We start from the raw sequence: 24,906 nt of genomic DNA on the forward strand, positions 1-24,906 counted from the left end.
ATCCATACAACTTAAAGGTACTGTATGCGGTTTGTGATTTCCGGTTAGGTTTAGGAACATTTTGAAAAGGTTTTGAAAACTGACAAAATCCCACCCCTCCCTTAAAGCCACTCCTCCAAACTGGGGTCAAACAAATGACACTTGCTAGGCGGGTAGGTAGGCTGGCAGGCAGGTAAACCATCCAAACATTTCAAGTTGGCAACTTAAAATGATTGGCTGCACTTATTACAGTCCTACGACTTGGATTACGGATTTATTTCATTTTAGTGTCAGAGCACTTTATTTATTGATTGCTGTCAGGATGTAATGAGAATTGAAAAAAATATACCAAAAAGTGCTTCTGAGCCAAACTCCACTGCACCTTTAACATAATGTAGCTGAAGAGGAAACTCACTAGCATGTATTATTTAGTGTATAAACAACAAAAACTTGAACCAATTCAATGTACTACACCATAGCGTTTATATATTATTTTTTTGTTTATGGACTTAACCACTTGTACACTTGTTTTAGAAAGGAGGTGCACTTTTGAGTGCTGGCAAGTAGTAGTACATTGGGTTTCCTACATTAAATGCAATTATTGTTAGTTGCTTTGGATGAAAGTGTCTGCTAAATGACTGTAATGTCATGTAAAATGTTAATGACTAGCCTACACAAACTTCCTCTTATGGGTTCCTGTTTCTGTGTAAAATCCCCCTCACAAAGTGACCAGGTGTCGTGTGTAACAATAGATGTATTGTTAATAGTGCTTGTTGCCGCACAGATGTTATTGTTACGACACACTTGGTTACCCATTAGCATGTGTGCATACAGCTGACTCTAGGTCTAGGTCTCTTGTCATTGTCATTTCCTACCGCATTCATAGTCTCAGATTGACTAGTGTCTGTAGTAACACTCACTGTACCTCCACCTGGGTAGACATCATTGTAACTTGGGGAACAGGTCTCCATGCAGGCTTGGTCTGTGGTGAAACGGTTGTGGTTCCCTTCCTGCCCTTTGTAGAAGAACGGGAAGCACTTTCCCATGTCCCGGTTATAGAAATACTGCAGTTGACTCTCTGTTCCGGTTCCTTCATCCACTTCAGTACTGCAGGTGGGGTCTGAAAGAACAAGATGGCCGCTGATCAGTAACAGACGAGTGACTAGGCCTGTCTGCACGCTGCCCCAAACACTAACGTAGCATTGGTGTGCCATGTTTGTTGGTAACTGTTGGCGTCAGTTGGATGGTTTTTGTAGCTGAATATTAAATTGCCAACATTCAAACAGCAACTGCCAGCTTTAGAATGCTGGGTGTTGGGAGTTGGAGTTTCCTGGACACAAAAGGCCTGGTCCTAGACTAAAACACAGCAGTCAAAGCAGATTCTCCACAGAAATGGTTTCTTAGTCCTACACTTAGTGACTAGAAACTGTCCCTAACAGGCTCTGGGACTCTGACTCTGGTCAAGTAGGCCTTTCAATCCTACTGTATTGCATTTAGACTTGCCTTCTAGCAGCACAACAGACACAGTGCAGATAGAATTTAATGTTGAATAACCATTTTCAGTATTGAATACAGTATACTCAATATAATCTAACATTCATCTGACCAATATAATCTCTAGAACACAACACAAAACTGTCTGTTAGTCTTGCATTTGATGGGTCACAACAGATAATTTATCCATACATACCGCTAAATCATTGGCATCGGGTAGCCTAATCATCATATACTGTACAATTACAAAGCACAGTTATACTAAAGTTGATAGGAGACTTGATCACATTTGATAAGCATATAAATGTGTGCTTTGTACCCTATGATAATACAAATAAATGGGATTAGAATGAAAGCAGACTGGCAATTACTTGCTTATTCAGTTACAGTCAACCAATAAGTAACAAAAGAATAGAGAAACCTTAGGAAAGGCACCTACAGAGAATTGAAAAATATAAAGTGGTATAAACAGTACTCACTTTCAGCTGAAACGATGGAAAGTGTAATTCCAAGAAGAAACAACTTGAAGTGAACGGCTGCCATTACTTTGCTGTAAATAGGCCAAGACCTGAGACTGAGGTGAAATGTTTCTTTTCCGACCTTGTTCTATGAACGTGTGTCTGTAGGAAGGTAGGTAGTGTCCTTTGGACCTTTTATCAAGCTTCTACGTTTTTATGACCGGGGAGTGTCACCCCCCTCAACACACACCTTCATGGTTTCTGTCATAAAATATGAAAATGACTGACAGTATCGAGCGCCAAAGTTACAGTAGATGTTCATGTTTTTATTGTAGCTGAGTATCAATCATCATTACTGGTCATACATACATGACACAACACTTACAACATCATGACACAACACTCACAACATCAAGACAACACTCACAACATCATACACACAAAACAGTATGTGTGAAAGCAGACAAACCAATAAAAGAAACGCTAAACCTTTGATAATGTGGTTGGCTTCAGATGACCCTGATGAAGGCCTAGCACTGAAACGTTGGTCTTTTTATGTCTTATTAAATCAATTTTTGCATCTGAGAAGCCAGAGTGTGCGGCATCATTTTCTTTGTTCAATTGGCTTCAGATGTGGCAACATTGGAACAATATATATATATATAACATTAACATTTTCCTTGGCTATATCATCAAACAGCCGTGTATGTAAGTAAGCATTGCATACTAGTCAGGGGACACAATCATATGCACATCATCTGGCTCGGACTTTATCTGAGGCAATGCCTTCAGACTAACAGTTGCGCCTGGAGAGTTCAGTTTTAAAGCCAGATGGAGTGGATCTGTGAATTTGGTGAGGAATGCATACAGCAGGGTCAGTTTACCACTGTTGTTAACATAGTAGGACAAGATGCCGGCCGGCCAGTCCAGATAAACATCAATCCGGTATGGTGAGTCCATTTTGGGGGCCCACAGGTCAACTTTAACTTTATTGTATTGGACACAGCACTTCTCTCTACTAACATACAGATCCCAAGAATAGTCATTGTGACCTAGAGTGACCTCATCAACTGACCCTTTCCTAGGGATATTCTTGTAGGCCATGCCAATATGTACATCGTGAACACACTCCATCTGCAGGTAATGGCGCTGCTGTAGGCTTTCCTTGGACAGAACCTGGTTGCAAATGTCAAACTTCTCTGGATCGTGATGATGACTTTCCTGCTTAATCCTCAGCCGGGTCACCATCTTCCCCTCCTCGGACAGTGAGAGAAAACCGTTTGCTGTGCTGGGGTCCAGCGTGAGGTCACAGGCATCTGAAATAAGTTACACTATAATGTCTCATGTACCCACACAGCAGATCAGCGTAAGACACCACATTTCTACGGATGGTACCCATGAGACAAGGGTGATTACAAATGTTGCAATTAATGCTCAGAAACTGTTTATCATAATTGATGTTCAATGACTTACATTTCTCCAGTCCAGGTTTGTTTCTACTCTCCCCTCCGTGGTCCACTTGAAGGGAAACCCTGTATAGGCCACATGAAGATCAAATATTTAATATCATATTTTTCTCTGGTACAGGTTAATCTCCACATTACATGACTGTGAAGTAGTGTTTCAGGCGGGATCCCGAGACCCCTCCCAGGAAATGGCATCGGGACCCGCCTTTCCCGAGGTTGTTTTTTTGGGCTGGAAATGTAACCATTGTGCATTAGTAGCCTAAACAACAGGTGAAGCTGCTTGATTGCTGCTTGTTTGGTGATGGCATCACCATCGGGAGCCCCGGGGGTTTTCCCGGTGGACTGGCGTGCTAACTAGCCTGCATTATTTGCCTGGCCTGCATTATACGTCAGCAGCCAGTCAGAAGTTCCGGGCTAGCGTTAGCTGGTTGGTTGCGCCGTGAATTATTTGATTAATAATTTCCCTGTTAGTTAATATTCCATCTGTTTTGTTATTCCAGCTGTTTATACACATTAAAATTTGACTATATTTACTTACCCCAGGCTGTTCAGCTCTGTGACATCATTAGTATTGAAGTCTTCTAAGGGGTTGTAGCTCAGATCCAGCATCTTCAGAAGAATTGGATGGGAGGACATCTGGATGATGTGCAGGAATGAGGACCTCATCTTTTTGATGCCACAGCCGGATAGCCTGTGAATGAGAATGGGAGAAGACAACAGAAGATGAAGGAAGCACTCAGTGGATCTCACTGTCCTGTTTACCAGGAGAGCTAGGATCTAGCACAGATAATGACAGCAAAACCTGCATTCGATAGCAACAAACGAGCCCTAGCAACCAAAACTAATGCCAGCCGTTTCTTTGATAGCAAGTACTGTAAGCTATTATTCTGTTTTGCTGTGCAACATATCAACTGACCAGTTATCAAAATGAAATGCCAACAAACTGAATTGCTAGCTAGCTTGTGTTGAGTTTATTTGATACATTATTTGACAGCCTACAATACCTGGTCATCCATCCAGTCACAAATGACGGTGCAGCTGTAACGTTAGCATTCCTTCAGTATTTGAGCCAACCAAGTCAGAAAGTGCTCATCAGCGCTCTGATTGGCTCAGGGTGAGCGTAACTGAGCAGGCAGTTCTTCACTCTGAGCAAAGCTGAGCCGCTCAGTTACTTAACACACCCAGTATAACACATAATAATTGCAAATGAGATTGGAAATGACCAGGTGAGCTTGAATCATTGAAAGAAGAATTAATAAGTTAACTTCTACAGTAAATGTAGCCTATATGTAACCTATAGATTGTCTCGTATAGAGCTGTTCTTGAACAGTTACAAATCTAAATATCGCTAGTAATGGATGTTATTTGGCATTGATATATACCTCAATTCGTGTAGCTTACACTGAGGTTCACAGAGAGCACCTGCAATGAATGCTGCCCCCTGATCCCCTAGGTCATTACTGCTTAGATCCAAGGTCAACAGTCTTGAGGTGGGAGTAGTCAGCACATCACAAAGCGCCTCGACAGCTCCTGTACCAAGACCGTTGTGGCTGAGATCCAGGGATTCCACCATGCAGTTCTGGTGCCGCAGCCCATCACAGAGACGCCTGACTCCAGCATCTCCCAGGTTGTTGTGGCCCAGGTCCAGAGTGGATAAACGAGACTGGTTGGACCGGATAACATATGCAACTGTTGCACTCAGCTCTACTGGTGGTGTGACCTCACAGAAGCTGAGCCTATGAAATATAGAATTCAAAGTGAATCATCCTTTCAGTTGTATGTGATTAAAATAAATACTTCTGTTCCACTTCACTGAAATGCAACTGAAGTAACCGTTATTGCATATAGACAATTCATACCGATTGGCTATAAATATGGCCGGTTTAGTCAGTGGCTAACTTCCAGTTGAAGTCTGTGGCTATTGATACTTACACTGCTGTGGTGCAGGAACGCAGAGCAGGAGCCAGCCTTTGAAAACCTCCCTCTGTTCTCTTGTTCTTGAAGTCAAACACCTTAGGGTTCTCTGACATTCCATGCTGGTATGCCAACATGGTGCACTGGAATGGAGTCAGCCATTTGTCTGAAGAGAATTCTTTTCCAGTGATCTGGTATTTCAGCTCGTTCAGGCAGTGTATGAGATTGATACACCGCTCTGGGGAGAGGTCCTTCCTCTTCAGTGCCTTCATGTGTGCAATCAATTTTTTGTGACATTCAGAGCTGCTGGACATTTCAGGCAGAATACCTTGAAGGAGATCCCTGCTGGAGTCATGAGAAATTCCAAACAAGAAGCGCACATACAGGTCCAGGTGTCCACTTTTACTATCCAAAGCCTTGCGAAGAGCATCCTTAAGGAATTGTAATAAACTCCCTTTTCCCACTCGGGTCCTCATGGAGTTTGCAAATTCAAGAAATGCAAAAAGGGCAGCAAAAAATTCCTGGACACTAAGATGTAGAAAGGAATATAATTTCCTCTCATACAGGCCATACTCTAAGTCAAGAAACTCTGTGCACATGCCAGGGCACTTGGCAGCTTCATCGGATGTGATCTCGCATTCATTCATGTCCTTTGCTGTGAAGACGACATTTTCACACATCAGCTGTTTGTTCGCAAGCTTTCCCAGTTTCCAAATGGTTTCTTGGTTTTCTGTCATTACAGTGTATCTGTCTTCATCTGGTAGCTGTTTCTGTTCATACTTTCTAAAATTGACCAATGTTTGGGTAGTAAGGTAATGGATGTACATGTCAGTGAGGGTCTGGGGCAGCAACGTTTTTAGTCCAGGATTTTGCTTGCTTATTAGCCTCTGAAGCACCACACTGGACATAAAACTGAACATGGGAATGTGACACATTATGTGGAGGCTACGCGATGCTTTTACATTTGAGATGACAAGTTCGGCCAGTTTGGTGTCTTTGATCTTCTTCTTGAAGTACTTGTCTTTCTGTGCATCATTGAACCCTCGGATCTCATTCACCTGGTCAATGCGAATATCCTTCAGGCGACTGGCAGCTTGAGGGCGGGATGTTATCCACAGCTGGGTGCTGGGAAGGAGGTGGCCAGTGAGGAGGTTAGTTAGCAAAACATCCAAGGGTGCTGTCTTAGTTACGTCAGACATGGGGACATTATTCACAACATCCAGTGGGAGCTTGGTTTCATCCAGACCATCAAGGATGAAGAGAGAGGTATGGTTGCTATAGAAGGTCATATCTTTCAGATGTTCTAACTCTGGGTGGAAGTTTCGAAGAAGTTCATGCAGGCTGTACTCTTTTTTGGAGAGCAAATTCAGTATCCGGAAAGGGAGGCTGATCACAATGTCTATTTTCTGATTTGCTTTTCCATCTGCCCAGTCCAGAACGAACTGCTTCATGGCCACAGTTTTCCCTATGCCAGCAATGCCCTTTGTCAGCACACATCTGATGGTTTTGTCTATGAACAGGTCATTGCATTTCACAATGACAGTCTCAGAGCTGTCTGTAAGGTGAGCCATTTCCACTTGCCACACCTCGTGTTCGTTGTTAATGCTGGTATGATCAGAGGCTACAATGTGGAGCTCGGTGTAGAACTCATCCAGGAAAGAGTTCTGTGTTTCTAATGCCCCTTCCGGAACACATTCATTCTTTTTCCTTTCACGCGATTTGATCTTCATGATAATTTGACGTACATCTTCAAGGTGATAGAACCAAAAAAGACAGAGTTGACAACATGCTGATGAAAGAAGCATTTCCGTGCACATTATCACACTACAGCCCTGTAAGAAGCATACCACTAGATCAATCATTTTAAATGTTTTTTCACTCACATTCTTTCTTCTCCTTCAGCCTTGATGCCTGGAGGAAAAATGCAACGAAGAACAGAGAAAACTAAGTTGGAATATTTTTTGTTGTCAACCTTGCCAAATAATACCACTGTTAGGAATATTTATGTAACATTTTCAAGAAACCTGGAAGAAAGTCAAGACTCATTCAGTCATTCACCTGTTGAACAGCTGTCAGTCCAGTGAGTCCATTCAGAGCGGTATCATTGTTTGAACCTGTACACAGGAAAAAAATGTATAGCATGAGACAAACCCAAATCTAAAATCAAAGGTCAGTTGATCCATGCTAATCAAAAACCCCTTGGTCTCACTGTTATCCCCTGTGCTTCTACCCATGTTGCTCATTTATATGTTGCCCCCGTGGTTTATCCTATATGTTGGTAAAACAATAAGAAAACTGAAGCAACAAATTAATGAACAATAGTTCTTATACTTGTTAGAACAATCAGTAATTGGCCATTTAGTCCATGATATTGGTTTGTAGCTATTATTGTACAGGATGGATATGTAACAAGGAGGCTAAAGTAGAGTAGTTGTCGAGAAGTTAAACTTACTTCCCTAGTAAAAAGGATGTGCTAACGACCCTGCCAAGTGAGATATCTCTCTTGGCATAGTTGTTAGCACATCTGACTTGCACGTTTGCATTTTGTCCTGGACAATCCCTTAACATGGGTCAAACAAACAAGTGACAGAAAACAATGCAGAGTGAAATTAAGTCTGTCACAGATAGAACGCACAACCTTTAAAGGGGGAGTTATTTACTAGTAGTATGAAGGTTCTGAGTGAGTGCAACAGAGTGCTGTGTGACAGGAAGACGTGCCAAGAGGCGCTCATCTACATGGTCAAGTTATTGTTACGCATCAGAATCCATCACATCCTGCGGGACGAAAACCGCTCTCAGCCAAACCAGATGAGAAACAGAAAATTTCTCAAAATACGTCATCAGTAAAACAAACATTAGTGTAGCTCTGTTGAGGAGAGAGAGTCGAGAATAATTGTTACCAGATATAAAGAACCTACTCACCAATGTAGGTAATATTCACATCCCCCTGAACAGCACAGTGATGTACAGAAGGCTGAATGACACTGCTTCCATTCAGAGCGATATTGGAGTTCTGCATTTGACGTGGAGTCAAAGCACCATCTCCCTCTCTGCCACCTGCTACTTGGATGTCTTCAGTCTCTCTGGATCTGGATGTCTAACAGAGGAGAGAACACAGTACTATCACTGAGGTACGAGGAAGCTGGAAAGAGACTTGAGTCAAATACAGTACCAAGGCTGATTTCACATCATTGCATTACTTAGGGTACACTTCATTTAGCTGGCCACATGGCAGTTGGTGTCGGCACTTTCAAGCCCACTCCACTGAGTTTGACAAGCACACCAAAAGAGGTATCTAAAATATCTGTATCTGTATATGTTAGGGCTGTCAACATTAACGCGTTAACACTCACGATTAATCTGGAAACTAAAGCGTTTTAAAAGATTTAACGGAAATGAATTGTATTAGCAAATTTGACGCAACTTCCCCCAATAATTCTAAACACGAGTGGTAAACTGGCTGAATTACTGAAAAGCATGTGAAACACATAAATTATCTGCATTTCACAGGCAGTAATTCGGCCAGGTAAACACTTGTGTAAACGCTCGCTAACACAATGGTCCAAAGTATACTGTAGTAATTACAACATTTACAACTTTAAAATTGGTTTCTTATTAGACATTGTAGTAGGTTTTCCTCTGCAGTACAGGCCGTGACTCCAAAGGTCCGGATCTATTTTGGTGGTGTCATCCGTGTTAGGTTAGGATGTGGCAAGGAAGGTTGAGTAATATAAATTGCACCAGAGCATTGCACCATTTATAATTCCGTGTCCGGAGACCTGTCTCTTCCCAAGATGGGAACAAACTAGAATGGCCAATTGAAATCTGTACTGATAAGGCTGACCAATGAAAACTGTAAGCCTGTTGGCCAAACCTAGTTTAGGCAGGAAGAATGTAAATCTTGTGCTTATAAGACATAACATCAATGTGATAAGCTTTAGCTTTGTGTGGACTGTAACCTGCTGTATCACCTTGCATGAAAGCAATAAACCTGGATTAACGTTTTCTCGTTTGACATCCTCTTTATTTAAGGACCCTAAATTACAGTAAGATAACTCTTCTTTGAATAAGTATTGATCAAGTAATATGTGTAAATGAAGTTCCTACATCAACATTCAACAGACATTCTCATTCTACATGGTGAATTTCATTTCAAAAAGCTTCCAGGTGGAAGTTTAGATAAAACCAGTTGTTTGCACATATTGCAGTGATGACATGTCTTTTCATCGAAGCAAGTAAAAAACAACGACAACAACTCTTATTCCTCTAACAGCTAGCCTATCTCCAGCCTCTGAATCTGAATGTCAGGCTACAGTACCAACCACTTTGTCATGCATTTCTTTACTCTAACACCACACGTGTATGCTATTTGTTTCATCTTCATTAATCACAGCCTATTATTGTGATTAACTCAATACAATTGTGTTGACAGCCCTAGTAAATAAATATGTGGTGCAAACATGCTTTTTCCATCTTAATAGCATAGCTACACAGAGGATGTAGAAAATGGTATACTGTTGTAAATATGCTCCATTACCTGCTGGTTCAGCATCACAGGATCTATAGTTGCCTGATTCTCCTCATTTTGATCTGTGAAGTGAAGACAAGTTAATAATCTTACTTTCAGTTAAGGAGACAAAGGCCTATTAAGAAGGGAGTGACTATCTGTGGTCCACGGTAAACTTTAAACAAGTTTGCATGCCTGTCAGCTTAAAGTACCCTGGGGAGCACCCCCCCACCTTGAAGACATCTACTCCAAAAGACGCAAGTCCAAGGCCAACAGGATCCTGAGAGACCCCAGCCACCCAGGCAACGGACTGTTCTCTCTGCTACGGTCAGGGAAAATATACCGCACTCACAGGGCGAGCACGGGGAGCTTCTTTCCGCAAGCCATCCGGCCTTCTGAATGACTCTAATGTTTAGTACCAAGAGTATAAGAGTTTATCTGTATCAATATCAAGCATAATCTTGGAGCAGGCAGCAACATTACACTGTGACTGTACACCGTACATTACATGGGGGCGGCTGTAGCTCAGTTGGTAGAGCGGGTCGTTCAATGATTGAAGGGTCAGTGGTTCGAATCCCAGCTCCGACTGTACACATGTCGAAGTGTCCTTGAGCAAGACACCTAACCCCAAATGAGCAGGTTAGCACCTTGCATGGCAGCTACTGTGAATGGGTGAATGAGAGGCCATTGTAAAGCGCTTTGAGTGCCGCTAAGGTGGAAAAGCGCTATATAAGTGCAGTCCATTTACCATTTACATGATGTGACAAATAAAGGAATCTTGATCTTGGGAGGTGTTCTGGGGGTTTTAGGGTAAAAGTTTCCATATCTTGTCTAATTCTGATGTAACTGTATAAAGATTGTAAACTCAAAACCAACAAACACATTGTTTCAAAAGTGGGGGGGGGGGTACTAAGCCTAATATATAATATATATTATATTAATTTATAATATATAACCCAAGGCCAGTTAAAATACAGACAGCTTGTGACGTCAGGGGAATTCCAAAAAAGGGGAATTCCAAAAAAGGGGAGTTCCCAAAAAAGCGCGCCAAGTGCAATGATTCGACTCGTCACAACATGTCCAACACAACATGGCGGTCTGCCCCACGGTTGAATCATAATGGATGCGAGATTCCTAGATAGACCTAAGTGTATATTGGCCTAAACATGTTAAATTCTAAGCACATAATAGGAAGTAGTCTACACAGGCTAAATAAAAGTAAAATAAAATACATGAAAAAAACATGATGAAACGAAGTAAACTCACTTGGTCTGTGTTGTGCCAGCCGTATCATTTCAGACACCTGATCCTCATTGTATGTTTTTGCCAGTTCTGAAGCAATAGTTTTCATATTCATCCTCACTGACTCGATTAACGACTTTTTCCATAGATAGCGTTTAAATAGTCTATACTTATTGTAGCTCATCTTCATTAATATGTCTCTTATACGACAGCGTCCCATCGTTGATATCTGAGGGAAAAGACGAAAGGGATCATATTGCATGCAGGCTACGTAGGAAATACAAATAACATTAATACATTAATACATACATTCAATCTTACATATAAAGAAGCAATTTCTTGCGCAGTCTTTTGATTTTGATTTGATTTTGATTTGATTCACTTTATTTATCCCGAAGGAAATTAAAATGCCACGTAGCTCATAAAACAGCCATAAAAACAACACAAGACAACAATACACATATAGAAACATACAAGATCCCAGGTGGGATCAAAATAATTTTGTAGACCTAGACTATGCTATTCCATATTGTTTGTAAAATGTAGGCTAAGTTCTTTTAAGTGGCCTGTGTCGTTTTTCTCCCATTTAACAAAAGAACTGTCATCACAGGTAGATAGGCGACAGAACAGGGACAGAATTGCACCAAGGCCTCTTGAGAACTGTAGGAAAAAATACACTTACCCTTCTTGTTTACCACCAATAAACTCGAAATAGGTACAAAGACTCTTGCTCTCGGTAGTATAAGAAAACTGATTTCATAACATGTTTTGCCCTGGGAGAGAAAGTAGCCTAAGTAAGTAGCAGAGACGAAGAGCTACAGTACCAGCACATTCTAGAAACATCTGGCAGTGCCACGAAAGAGGTGGGTTAGGGTTTCTCAGGAGGTGGGTGTATCTGCAGAGCAGCAGAGCAGGGTCTACAGCTTGATGTGGGGTCTACAGATCGATGTGGGTCTACAGCTCGATGTGGGGTCTACAGCTTGATGTGGGGTCTACAGCTCGATGTGGCTAGTGCGCATGACCGAATTTGGGTTGCCAGGTTTCGATAAAGAAGAACCACATATGCCGTGTTATTGTTTTGATTCTGAACATTCCATGAAATGGTCTAGTAGTGTAGACAACAACAACAATAATAATAATAATAATAATAATAATAATAAGGTTGCCAGATTCTGTTAAAGAAGAACCACATAGATATGGTGTTATTGTTTTGATTATGAACATTCCATGAAATGGTGTAATAGTGTAGACAATAATAATAATAATACCTAACTATATTATAGTATATATATATATATATATATATATATATATATATATATCAGAGGAGGCTCGTCCATTGAGGTAGGGGAGGGCAGTTTTTGGAGAGAACAGAGGGATTAAAATATAAATATATGAATTAATTTATTTATAAATAATATTTAATATTATCTCAGTTTTGACTGCTCTGACGTCAAGCACGCGCCGGTAACGAGACTGAGTCGTTAACGACTGCAAGACCCAGGGCATGATGGGAAACGCTCGACTGTCGCCTCATCAAAGAGCTGATTCGCCCTTAGTTATGACCACAAACCACACGTTTCATAGAAAATCCTGATGTTCTGTTGTATGAAACGCTAGATTGTTCTAGTCTCATGTTGTGCAATAAAGGTTCAATCTCTTAAGAAACATATTGTGTGGTTTTTGATGATAGAAAATGATGATAGAGAATTCTATTTAACTCTTAAATGTATGTCTTCTTATATAACCATATGTTGCTTATACATTGTCTTGATGTCTTTTATACATATAAGCACTTGGAATTGCCTCGTTATTCAAATGTGCTATAAAACTGCCTCATCAAAATAAGTTTAGTTTAGTTTATTGTTGTCATATACATTAAAAGTACAGTGTACAGTCAATGCAATGAAATTCATTTTGCCAATTGACAACTTAGACCACTGTTTATTGTTTAGGAAAAATCCACTTTGTTTGACCTCAAAACATGAACCTAGCGTGGGGCTAATAATGCCAAGGTCATGAGTTCGGTCCCCCTACAGGCCACTGGCTGTCTTTTGATTGCCTGTGAGTAGAACTTGCTGGCTGTGAATCCAGTCGTAATCTGGCTCCTGTCAATACCTGTTTTGGCAGAGGCCTTTTACAACTACATTGTGGCCGAAATAGCTCAGTTGGGAGAGCGTTAGACTGAAGATCTAAAGGTCCCTGGTTCGATCCCTGGTTTCGGCAGTCACATGTGTCACAACTAGTTTTCCTTTATCACCCAGACAAGCTGCCAGCAACTTTTCCACAGCTATTCAGAAAAAGGCCCTTAATTTACAGCCCTCATTTGTAATCTGCCAGAATGTACACGTGTGACCCCAAATGGACAAATACCCCTGCCAGCAACTTTTCTCCATCTGCCCCAAATGGATAAATACCCCTTCCAGCAACTGTTCTCCATCTGCCCCAAATGGATAAATACCCCTTCCAGCAACTGTTCTCCAGCTGCCCCACATGGACAAATACAAACATTAAACGAAATCACGGCTTGAACTGACCGAGAGTTAAAACCTAAGCATGACTGCGAAAGCAGCAATGCTCACAACTCTACCATCAAGATAGGCACTGGCAGGAGGGATAGAAGTGTCTCGTTGGTCTAGGGGTATGATTCTCGCTTAGGGTGCGAGAGGTCCCGGGTTCAAATCCCGGACGAGCCCTCCTAGTGTTGGGTAAGCTGTTCTATTGTTAAGTAAACTCTTCCTGCAATGTAGACCGGAGGTTTTATTCCAACGGCTGGAGAAGAGTCTCCAAACAGTAAGGACTTAGACTATTATGAACTACAAAAACCGTCTAGTGGCTAAATGCCTCCGCCCAACAACGCAAGTTGCAGTTAACATTCAGTTGGTCTTGAGAGAGGGATGCACATGGATACATGCAACCAGAGAGTTTGTGATGTCATGGTGACCTTGACCTTTGAATACCAAAATCTAATCCAATTAATCTAATTAAGCGTTCTTGACATTTTGGCCAAATATGTACAAATTCTGTCTAGCCGTTCTTGATATATCGTGTTCAGCAGGCCAAAAACACCTTTTGTGAGGTCACAGTGACCCTTGTGAGGTCACAGTGACCTTTGACCTTTGACCCCCACGATCTAAGCAGTTCATCCTTGAGTGCCAGTGAACATTTGTACCAAAGGGGAAGAAATTCCGTCATGCGTTCCCGAGATATTGCATTAACAATCATCGTACGGACTGGCATACGGACAACCAGAAACAATAATGCCTCTGGCCAGGCTATTGCAGCTGCTGTGCCTGGCTGGTCAGGGAAAGCTGCAAAGCACTGACGAGGTGGCCGAGTGGTTAAGGCGATGGACTGCTAATCCATTGTGCTCTGCACGCGTGGGTTCGAATCCCATCCCCGTCGGCAGGATTTGATAGTTTTGGCACCTGCCTTTCCAGTGGGAAGATTGGATTAGGGTACGCTAATCATGGCCTCTGGAGGTCCATCTGCTGCTGGCACATACAGGCCCGTTACCTCAGTTGGTTAGAGCGTTAACCTACAGGCCCGTTACCTCAGTTGACTTGATCTGGCTCCTGTCAATACCTGTTTTGCCAGAGGCCTTTTGCAACTACATTGGAGCCGAAATAGCTCAGTTGGGAGAGCGTTAGACTGAAGATCTAAAGGTCCCTGGTTCGATCCCTGGTTTCGGCAGTCACTGGTGACACAAATTTTCCGTTATCACCCAGACAAGCTGCCAGCAACTTTTCTCCAGCTGCCCCTTGAATCTTCCAGCAAGTCAGGCTCGTTGGTCTAGGGGTATGATTCTCGCTTAGGGTGCGAGAGGTCCCGGGTTCAAATCCCGGACGAGCCCTCCTAGCGTTGAGTAAGCTGTTCTCCTGTAGTTCAATCAAAGCATTAAAAAAAGCAGTTCTGAACAAAGTTTTCTGATGGGTTCTTTCACAATCTTATTATTACACGCATGCAACAACAGATAAAGAGTGAGACAGATACCCTAAGCTAATCATGCAGTATTTATACTATTCTAAACAGTCTGAGCCTAGCAGTTTGCGGTCAGATAAAACCATACCTACGTCAATTATTACATCAGATAAAATTCCAATATACATCAGATTAACACATCTATTACTAAATTTGGGCATAAAAAGTTTCATATCTACGTTTGTGAAACCATGTCCGTGCGTCACTCACGCCACTCATACGTCATTCAACCTCCCTGCCCCCCGTCCATCTACGTTTGTGAAACCAGGCCTGCGTATGTAAGTACGTCACCCACGCTTTTCATGCGTCTGTGACCTTGCTGTCCCCCTATATACCTACGTCAATCAGACCAGATAGATAGACAGTCAATAGTTCATCGAAACCACCTAAATGCGTCAATCATAGATGGCAGTCAGACAGTCAAAAGTTCATCAGACGCTCTAAATACGTCAATCATAGATGGATAGATAGTTAAGAGTTCATTACTTGCGTCAATCAGTCATCACATGTGCATCACTTGCAAGAGAAAGAAATTCCCCTATAGCATAAGACATACATGACCTAAGGCTTCATGCGGATATGAAACTAACACCTTTCTTCACTTGCAAAAGAAAAATCCCCCTTTTGCATAGTTCCACAGGAAACACCATATTTAGAAGCTACGGTATGCAGACAGAAAGACAGACAGAGACAGAGACATGAGATGAAATCTAAGGTCGAAGGTCAAAATGGACTGTGAATGGCCACTCGTTCAAATTTTTTGACCACCAAAATCATTACGTCTTTTTAGCAGATGATTTCTAACGCTTTTTTCCTTCCTTTATTATATTAACCAAAACTGAAGAGTGAGTGAAAATGTGTAAAACATAAAAAGTGTGCGGGGAAATAAAGAGAGAAGAAATAAATTAGGTTAAGAAAATGAATTTATTATTTTTAGTGGAGCCTAAAAAATAAAAACACAGAAATGTGCCCGTCACCATATTTCTATACTGTAACTCTGGTCAAGGTAGAGTTATTGAATCAGGTGGTCTGTTGAAGAGGTTGCTGATTGGACACTTGAGAGTTCCAGGGCAGACAGCGCCGACTCCAGGGGGAGCGAGGGGGAGTCCTCCTTGGCCAGGAGGTTGTTCTTGCGCATATGACAGGCCTGTTGGTAGGGGGGGCGGATCGGGGGCTGCGTGGGGGGGGTGTACTGGTATTCTTTACTGGCGTCCAGCTGAAAAAAGAAAACTTGAAATGAGTGTAAATCCAAGGCAGGAGAGTAGTAATCTCTCCTCATGCTAGATTATAGGCCTGGTATATGTGCTTGTTCTCACGCCATTATGTGCATGTGGTGTGCATGTTCGGGGCAGCCTTGGCCCCTCCCGTTACACAGGGATCTTGTGTCCCAGGCGCACGGGCATGTGTTTCATCCTCATCCGGACCACCTGACCCTGTGGTCTTGGCCTGTCTGGGGGTGATTACGAGTACGGTATGTGGAATCGCCGTTCCGGGGCGATCCAGCCCGTTCCCATGTGCGTGGACCGTTGGTTTCGAGCGCGCGAGCGGATGTCCGCTCCCAGACTGATCCGTTTGGCCCCCCCCGTACATGAGTGAAATGCGTCACCGTCTTACCCGAATTGCAAGGGTTCAGAAAGGTTGATCGAGAATGACGTTTGGCGCGGTGACGCAGGTATATAACCTGGGAAGGCGGGGCCTCCTGTCACTCTTTGCCAGTCTGTCCAATCAGGACAGACGTTGTATAAAAGCAGCTACGCAAGTAACCTAAAGTTTTGAGCTATTATCAAGGAAATGTAATCCCTTCAAATCTCCACTAGAAGGAGGTAGAGGCGTGATAGGCAGGAAGGGAGTTGTGAAGAGCCAGTAAACAGATACATGTAATTCATTTAAGTCTACACCAGGGGGAGCCAGAGATAGTAGTATGTTTGGGGAAGTGCTGTGTCTGCAATATCCCAGCTATTTTTAGGCTAAAAACAGGTGTAATAATGGAAAATTCCATGAAGTAATTTTTATAGACAATTTGCTTAAAAATCCAGTATCAACAGGTTCAGACCAGTATAAACGGCAACCAAAGTGATGTCATATATATATATATCTATATATATATATATATATATATATATATCTGTCCATCACAGTACCACTGACCAATCAGGAGAGGGATATTTTTATTACATATGCTGTAATTGGATAAAATAATAAAATGGGCAGGGTTTAAGCAAACTGCTTATTTCTTCAGAATTTCCGGACTTTCTCTGTTTTATTGAGCTCCCTGTTGTTGCCTTTTGGAGACCAATAAATAATTTTGCATTGAACTCTGTTCTGAACTCTCTGTTCAACGAATGGATAAACTGGAAAACTGAGGATTTGAGACACCAGTATTTTTGAAATATCTGATACGATTAAAGTCCGATTGCTATTTTTGGATTTAAAAAAACAACCTTCATCAGTCTGTGTATCGGTACCTGAAGCGGATATGTCCGGTCCGAGTCAAAAGCACTCAGATCCCCACAGGCGAGGAAAGGAACGATGACCCGGTTTGGTCCTTCAAGTTGGTTGAAATCTACATCTGGGACAAGAAAAATACCACCTTAATGCCATCATGTACTCCAGGATTTTTCATTTAATATATGAAAAGAAGTGCAAAGTAACAAGACATTATGCATACAGTACAACTGCAAAACTATCCATGCAATCAACGATTTTTTGCTTACTGTACCATTTTGAAAATACATACAAATATACCTCACCAAGCCTCATAATAACACCTACAGTACCAGCACCATAGCGACTTTCCGCTAATATTGAATTGATTAGTTTATCTGAGCAATCAACATACTCGCTTCATTTATGTTGTTCAACTACTTAACTATCAAAGGCATGTGCATCGAGAATTGCTAGTACCATTTTGGGGGGGGAAAAAACATTTTCTGCCATAATGTTTGTCCATATTTGACTGTGTATAAGAGACCAGGTGTAGTCACGTACCATAAGAGTGGTCCAGTAGAGGGTTGGACATGTTGGGCTCATATCCCTCAGGGGGAGAGTAATTCTCACACACCACAAAAGCCTCTGAAGAATGAGAGGGAGAGATCATTACAAACAACCGTCCTCTGAAGAATGAGAGGGAGAGATCATTACAAACAACCATCCTACTTTCTACTCATTACAAGATGTGCTGTAGCATTGTCGTTGCCTGGCAACGTTCTCTTTTTCAGCTTGATTAACATGATTATGACGATTAACAAATAGTTCCATTAAAAATACATTTTAAAGTCCGTATTGTCTTTCTTTTTGAAATATTGAACGATAAATGTGGCAACCGTTGTATAAAAGCGTTATGGAACGAGAAGCCGTGGGATGTCACGGATATCGGCACGGCTAGCGGGGTGTAACGGCACTCCGCTGCGCGCCGTGACTAACCACTCCCGCTAGCCGCGATCTGATTGGTTAAGCCGTCCAGGACAGTTCACCTATGCTGGAGTTCCTGCTGCTCCGAGGTTTGGCGCAGGTCACACCACTGAAGAAGATCTTCAACTGGGAATACAGCAAGGTCACGTCTTTACCCCGGAATATCTGCACAGCAAAAACAGGAAAAAGGACAATTTAAATGTGTTAAAACAACTTTATCAATTAAACAACAAAAACAGTTTGTAAACAAAAATGCAGATCCATACCTTGGCCACAAATGTCCCTCCAGGTTTCAGGACATGTGTAGTAATGTTTAGAGCCTGGGCACAGAGACAGACCACATGTGTAGTCATGTTTAGACTAGGCACAGAGAGACAGACCACATGTGTAGTCATGTTTAGACTAGGCACAGAGAGACAGACCACATGTGTAGTCATGTTTAGACTAGGCACAGAGAGACAGACCACATGTGTAGTCATGTTTAGACTAGGCACAGAGAGACAGACCACATGTGTAGTCATGTTAGACTAGGCACAGAGAGACAGACCACATGTGTAGTCATGTTTAGACTAGGCACAGAGAGACAGACCACATGTGTAGTCATGTTTAGACTGGGCACAGAGAGACAGACCACATGTGTAGTCATGTTTAGACTAGGCACAGAGAGACAGACCACATGTGTAGTCATGTTTAGACTAGGCACAGAGAGACAGACCACATGTGTAGTCATGTTTAGACTGGGCACAGAGAGACAGACCACATGGGTAGTCATGTTTAGACTAGGCACAGAGAGACAGACCACATGTGTAGTCATGTTTAGACTAGGCACAGAGAGACAGACCACATGTGTAGTCATGTTTAGACTAGGCACAGAGAGACAGACCACATGTGTCAAATAGCATAAATGAGGATCATTAACATGTGATTAGTAATATTCAATCAAACTCAATACCCCTCTTTTCCCCATATACTCACAGCCAATAGGAGCTGAGCTTGGATGTACTCATCCACATCGTGGAGTCCCGTCACTATGAACACAAACCAAACAATAACCAATAAGAGGATGTTGGACATAATTACAATAGGGTTACATTAATGCAGGCCATGAACCAATGCAAAGGAATACAAAAACTATATCCCATCCGTATAATTACCATCTGGTGCTCCATCACACACAACGAGATCTGCGGGTTGCCCCTCAAAATGCCTGATTATCTCCTGGGCAGTAGATATCTGAAAAAGAGAGAGAAATATTTGGACCCAGCATTATCAAAATTCATCATAGACCCTAGGTACAATTGTCTCATTATGGATGCATTCCAAACCAAACAAAAATCCCCTCCCCTCTGCCCTTGACAGTGACTTGCCTCCTTCTCTGAAGGACTCAATGCTACGACCAATTTAGGCCTAGTGCAAATGTCCCATTCTAAAGCAGAAGGTGAAGTGTTTCAAGGCTCTGTACCTTGGTGATGTCACCCTGAATCTGTGTCACGCCTGGGAGGGGCGCCATGGCCTGGAGGTCCACCGCCACGATCTTCACCTCCTCACCCTTCACTTCCTCATTCCTCTCCTCCTGTCCTCTGCAGAGATCGTCAAAGACAACGCAGGGTATGACCAATGTGCACGTTTCTACTGATTGTTGTCCAACGGTAGCAGTGAAAGGTCAGGGGTTAGTTGACCAACCTGAGTTTACGACTGAGGACTTGACTCCAGCTTCCTGGTGCAGCACAAAGGTCAACTGCCCTCCTTACACCTGAAGAAGGGAGGGGTGGCACGGAGACAGGTAAACAAACAGATGGCATAGAAACTATTCAAGTTTAGACTGACCTGAAGGCAATTCAGCAATGAAAGATACTTCTCTATACTGCAAACTCTGACGAAAGGGTGCATTAGTTAGCTACACAACCATGTGAAGAGGATCTGATCTTGCCTTTGAACAGGCCGAACTCCTCGTCCAGCTGGAGGAGCTTGAAGGCGCTCCTGGCCCTCCATCCCTCCTCCTTGGCCAGACGGTAGTAGATGTCCCGCTTGTCTTTGGAGGATCGACCCATCTTCACCACCAGGACCCAAGAGTCTTCACCACCAGGACCCAAGAGTCTTCACCACCAGGACCCAAGAGTCTTCACCACCAGGACCCAAGAGTCTTCACCACCAGGACCCAGGAGTCTTCACCACCAGGACCCAAGAGTCTTCACCACCAGGACCCAAGAGTCTTCACCACCAGGACCCAAGAGTCTTCACCACCAGGACCCAAGAGTCTTCACCACCAGGACCCAGGAGTCTTCACCACCAGGACCCAAGAGTCTTCACCACCAGGACCCAAGAGTCTTCACCACCAGGTCCCAAGAGTCTTCACCACCAGGACCCAAGAGTCTTCACCACCAGGACAAGAGTCTAGCTAGTTAGCAAGGGACAATAAAGCACAAAGCGAGTTAAGTAACGTTAGCTAGCTAGTACCAAGGTTAATCGTTGACATTCCTGTTCGCTGAACGCACGATTTACTTTAGCTGCTGGTAAGTCTAGTTAGCTAACTATCTAGGCAAGGCAAGGCAAGGCAAGGCAAGGCAAGTTCATTTATATAGCACATTTCAGCCACAGGGCAATTCAAGGTGCTTTACATGAGACATTAAAAGCATTAAAACAAAAAGCAAGACATTAAAGACATTTAAAACAAAAGGCAGGACAAATTAAAAGCATTAAAACAAAAAGCAAGACATTATAGACATTTAAAACAAAAAGCAGGACAAATAGAATACAGGAATAAAAGTTACAGTGCAGTATACTGATAAACAACTCCTCTTAGAAAGCAGTGGCAAAAAGAAAAGAGTAGCTAGTGAGCAAAAGACAATAAAGCACAAAGGGAGTTAAGTAACGTTAGCTAGTTAGTACTAAGGTTAATGGTTGACATTTCTGAACGCACAGGACACGAAAATACACTTTCACCATTTACTTTATCTGCCTAGTCTAGTTAGCTCACTATCTAGTTAGCAAGCATTGCAGCTAGCAAGCTAGCTAGGCTAACTATATAGCAACTAGCTAACTAACGTCAAGCTACTGACACTCACTCAAACCCAAATGGTTTATCTGCATGTAAGTTACCTTAATTGTGTTTCTTATACACTAATTGTAGGGCAGAGAGGAAGGAATTGGATGATATCCCGCTAGCCAGACCGAGTGGCATCACGGAGCATGCTGTTGTGCCTTGTGTTGCCTTCTGTGTTTACATCGGAAGGCCCGGGCGGACGCAGGAAGTGCTGTTCCATTTATCGGTAGTCAATGACGATAAACAAATAATCAATTATTTTTCTCACGCCGTTCACTGCCATTCTTATTTTTTTTATAATAATATTAGTCTAAATAAAAGTGTAATATTGTTGATTATCCAAAATATTAAAAAGTGCATGGTTCTTCGTCTTAAGTTTCAATAGGTTCAATTTAATTACATTGGTTGGCTAACTAAATAACACTGGTTTCTGTAAAAGTTAAAAACAAGCTATTTCAAAATCACAATCTAAGATGGCATGCTAACGTTAGGGAACTGTAACAGGATAATGGTTATTTGACTGGGATTACATATGTAGGCTACTGTTATTGGCCGGGTTTCCAGATAAAGAATCTTCTTAAGCAACCCTTTGTATGGGAGTTAAGAAGTACTTTGGAGTTAAAGGAGTAGTAAAGGGAAAATGCATGTTTAGCCCTGTTTTAAGGTTACTTATGATCATATACAATGGTTCAGATCAAAACGTTGACAAAACTAGCATTTTCGAGAAAGTTGATAATTGCTCTACCACCGTTTTGGTCATACAATGGATGTGGATGGGCATCTTGAAAAATCATTCAAAAACATGTTAAACTCTAAATTTCAAAGACAAGAAGCTCACCGAGGGGGTAATTGGTGTCCGTTGGTGTTCTGACATCAAATTCGCCGCAAAGTATGAATCCTGTAGGGTTTTATTGATCATTTTATTAAATCCATTGACTTGTATTGAAGCAACCGTACCCCTAGGTGGCAGTAAACTCCTAAGGACTGAAAGTTTCAACCAGTAACAGTCACTTGCAAAATATGGCTAGGCTACTGAATGCCATCAGATTATCAAAGAATATAATTTACCATTGCATGGACTCAACCACCATCATAAGAATGAACCGAATGAACAGAAACATGGCTCTTAGTTACAGTATGTTTGTCTTACTGTGTCCATCCATCACACCATTCTACTGGGTTCTGCTTAACTGCACAATTAATGAACACAGATGCGGTAGATTTATGCTGTTATCATAAAGCTAATTGATCAAAGCAAACAAGCAAAGAATCTCAATGTTGTTTTTAGTGTAGCGCTACACTTGACCACTTCTCTATTAGCAGCCATCGATCAGAAGAGCAGAGCATGATGTAGACACTGTTAGTATCAAAGTGCTTGCCGGCTTATGAAGCACTTGGCAGACGCTCAAAAACTCAGAGTCACCCTGTGGAAGCCAAGACCACAATACTGCAGACCAGGTGCCTTTCAAGGAGAGGATAATGCAGACTTTCTCTTCCTGTCTGAAATGCTGATGGGAGAATTCCGCATCACTCCTACTGTCACACTTCTCCTTTTTCAGTGTCAAAGCCTTTTTCACGATAGGGCTGATAAAGCTGCACGTTTATCAGTCTTAATTCATCATCACATCGGAGAAAACCATCCAGTTAGGGTGTGTGTGTGTGTGTGTGTGTGTGTGTGTGGGGGGGGGTGATCATCGTCCCATCCTCTCTAAACCCTCCACGTCTCCATGACTCTGCTTGTCATGGAGCACCTGCCTGTAAATCTGCTGACCTCTGAGGATCGGATTACCCAGCAGCCCCCGAACCGCTCCAGAGCGCTTCAGGACGAGGCTTGTGCCGATCAATGCACATCGCCTGAGCTGCATTACAGGAAATGTGTTTGCTTTGCAGCGCTTTAGCAAACTGTGACTGCAAATACACGGTTCTATAGCTTAAACCTCAGTGGACCAGAGGTATCTTGTGGTATTGACATATGATCTCATCACAGTCATTCAAGGATATCAAACAGATATTATTGGTAGTCTGTTTTATTGCAGATGTGCCCAAAAATATCAGATTTGTATATATACTGTAGATTAGAATTACATTAAATCATATAGGGTTAGGATACACTACCACTCCACCGCACCTTCTGTTCACATTGTCCTTGAATCTCTGCTCTTCCTCCTCCTCATCATCATTTATCAATATCATGGCAGTCAGGCGCGGTATGTTATGCATCCAGGATTATCTACTCTACAAGGATCCCGGTCATTTTCCACGCTCTCAGAGTCCTGGTGGGCTTGAGGGACGGAGTGATCCATCATTGCTCCTTCAACACTGTCACGGATGACTCCATCTTCTGTTCTGACGCAATCTTAGCCTGCCTGGCCTCCTCCCAAATTTCACTTACTCTCCATGTCACGGCCTGTTTTACATTAAAGAGCTCTGAGCTGCGGCCGGCCAGACAGAACGCAAGAGAGGACCGGGTTATTAAGCCAACTGATGGAGGGGTGAGTGACTGACTCAGTAAGTCATCTCCTAAACCTTTCAACAAGATGTCACAAATACATATGGATAGCCTACTGTGCAGTTTAATACAGGGAAACTCGTCTTCCTCCACCTCTCCTCCCCCTCGTCGCAGAGAGAAAGGGAGAGGGGGTGTCTGGTTGAGGAAGGGAGGGGTGCCAAGGAGAGACTGCGCAGCACTGCAGAACCTGGGCGTTGGCTCCACAGACGGACGGGAGGATGGAGGGAGGGGGGGGAGGACGAGAGGCAGGACAGGGGCAGAAGCTGAGCAGCAGAAACATGAAGTATAATTATTCAACCGAAGGCGCAGAGGGCAGGAGAGACGGCGCGATTGAGAGAAAGGCAATAAGAGAGGGTAAATATGAATAGGGTTATCAAGGAACGAAGGAGTTGTTGATGGTGGGCTCGACTGTGAGCAACTCTCTCACCTCTAATCTCACTGTACATGGCGGTGTCTTCAGACTGCAGCTGTAGCAGCATGTAAACACACTCCAGCTGCTCAAGACATCTGAGATAGACAGAGTTGACTCAAGATACAGAGTTGACTCACCACTGATGGATTGATAAAAATTGCATTTAACGTAGGAAGAGCCAATGTACTACTACTTGCCAGAACTCACAAGTGCATCTTCTCTCTAAAACAAGTGACTAAGAGCATAATCTTGTGCTGAAGGCAAAGTGCAAGAATAGCAATCTAAAGTACAGTGCAATATAATATAATACAATAAAATACAATAAGTGCTTAGGCGGGAGGATTGTTGTAGTACTTCTTGGAGAGAAGAGAAGACATGCACCTGCCTAGCAGAAACTGATCAGTCAGTACCGTGAAGATGAGGGTGGCTCACATCTGATGCTGGTGAAGGATGTCACGCTGTGCAGTAGTGGTGACTGATCTGGACAATT

General features: G+C 42.6%; 2 protein-coding genes across 3 annotated transcripts; both read right to left on the bottom strand.

Moving 5' to 3' along the window:
* Window positions 1-2,443: 2,443 nt before the first annotated feature.
* LOC311327195 (NLR family CARD domain-containing protein 3-like) lies at window positions 2,444-6,925 on the bottom strand. Its single transcript, XM_084460228.1, has 5 exons — window positions 5,330-6,925; window positions 4,780-5,133; window positions 3,936-4,088; window positions 3,405-3,463; window positions 2,444-3,247 (listed from the first exon to the last, which is right to left on the bottom strand). The coding sequence occupies exons 1-5, from the start codon at window positions 6,880-6,882 to the stop codon at window positions 2,658-2,660; spliced, it is 2,709 nt and encodes a 902-aa protein (XP_084316354.1). The 5' UTR covers window positions 6,883-6,925; the 3' UTR covers window positions 2,444-2,657.
* A 9,091-nt stretch (window positions 6,926-16,016) lies between these two features.
* Window positions 16,017-21,632, bottom strand: ftsj1 (FtsJ RNA 2'-O-methyltransferase 1). 2 transcript variants are annotated; one of them, XM_084460057.1, is made up of 11 exons: window positions 21,552-21,632; window positions 20,383-20,526; window positions 20,136-20,205; window positions 19,915-20,032; window positions 19,607-19,685; window positions 19,428-19,480; window positions 18,719-18,772; window positions 18,515-18,617; window positions 18,030-18,113; window positions 17,507-17,610; window positions 16,017-16,257 (listed from the first exon to the last, which is right to left on the bottom strand). In XM_084460057.1, the coding sequence occupies exons 2-11, from the start codon at window positions 20,501-20,503 to the stop codon at window positions 16,054-16,056; spliced, it is 990 nt and encodes a 329-aa protein (XP_084316183.1). In that variant the 5' UTR covers window positions 20,504-20,526; window positions 21,552-21,632; the 3' UTR covers window positions 16,017-16,053. The 2 variants fall into 2 exon arrangements, with proteins under 2 accessions (XP_084316183.1, XP_084316182.1); XM_084460056.1 differs by lacking the exon at window positions 21,552-21,632 and having other exon boundaries at window positions 20,383-20,639.
* Window positions 21,633-24,906: the final 3,274 nt, after the last annotated feature.

The sequence above is a fragment of the Borostomias antarcticus genome (genome assembly GCF_949987555.1).
Source record: "Borostomias antarcticus genome assembly, chromosome: 30".
NCBI classification, from domain to species: Eukaryota; Metazoa; Chordata; class Actinopteri; order Stomiiformes; family Stomiidae; genus Borostomias; species Borostomias antarcticus.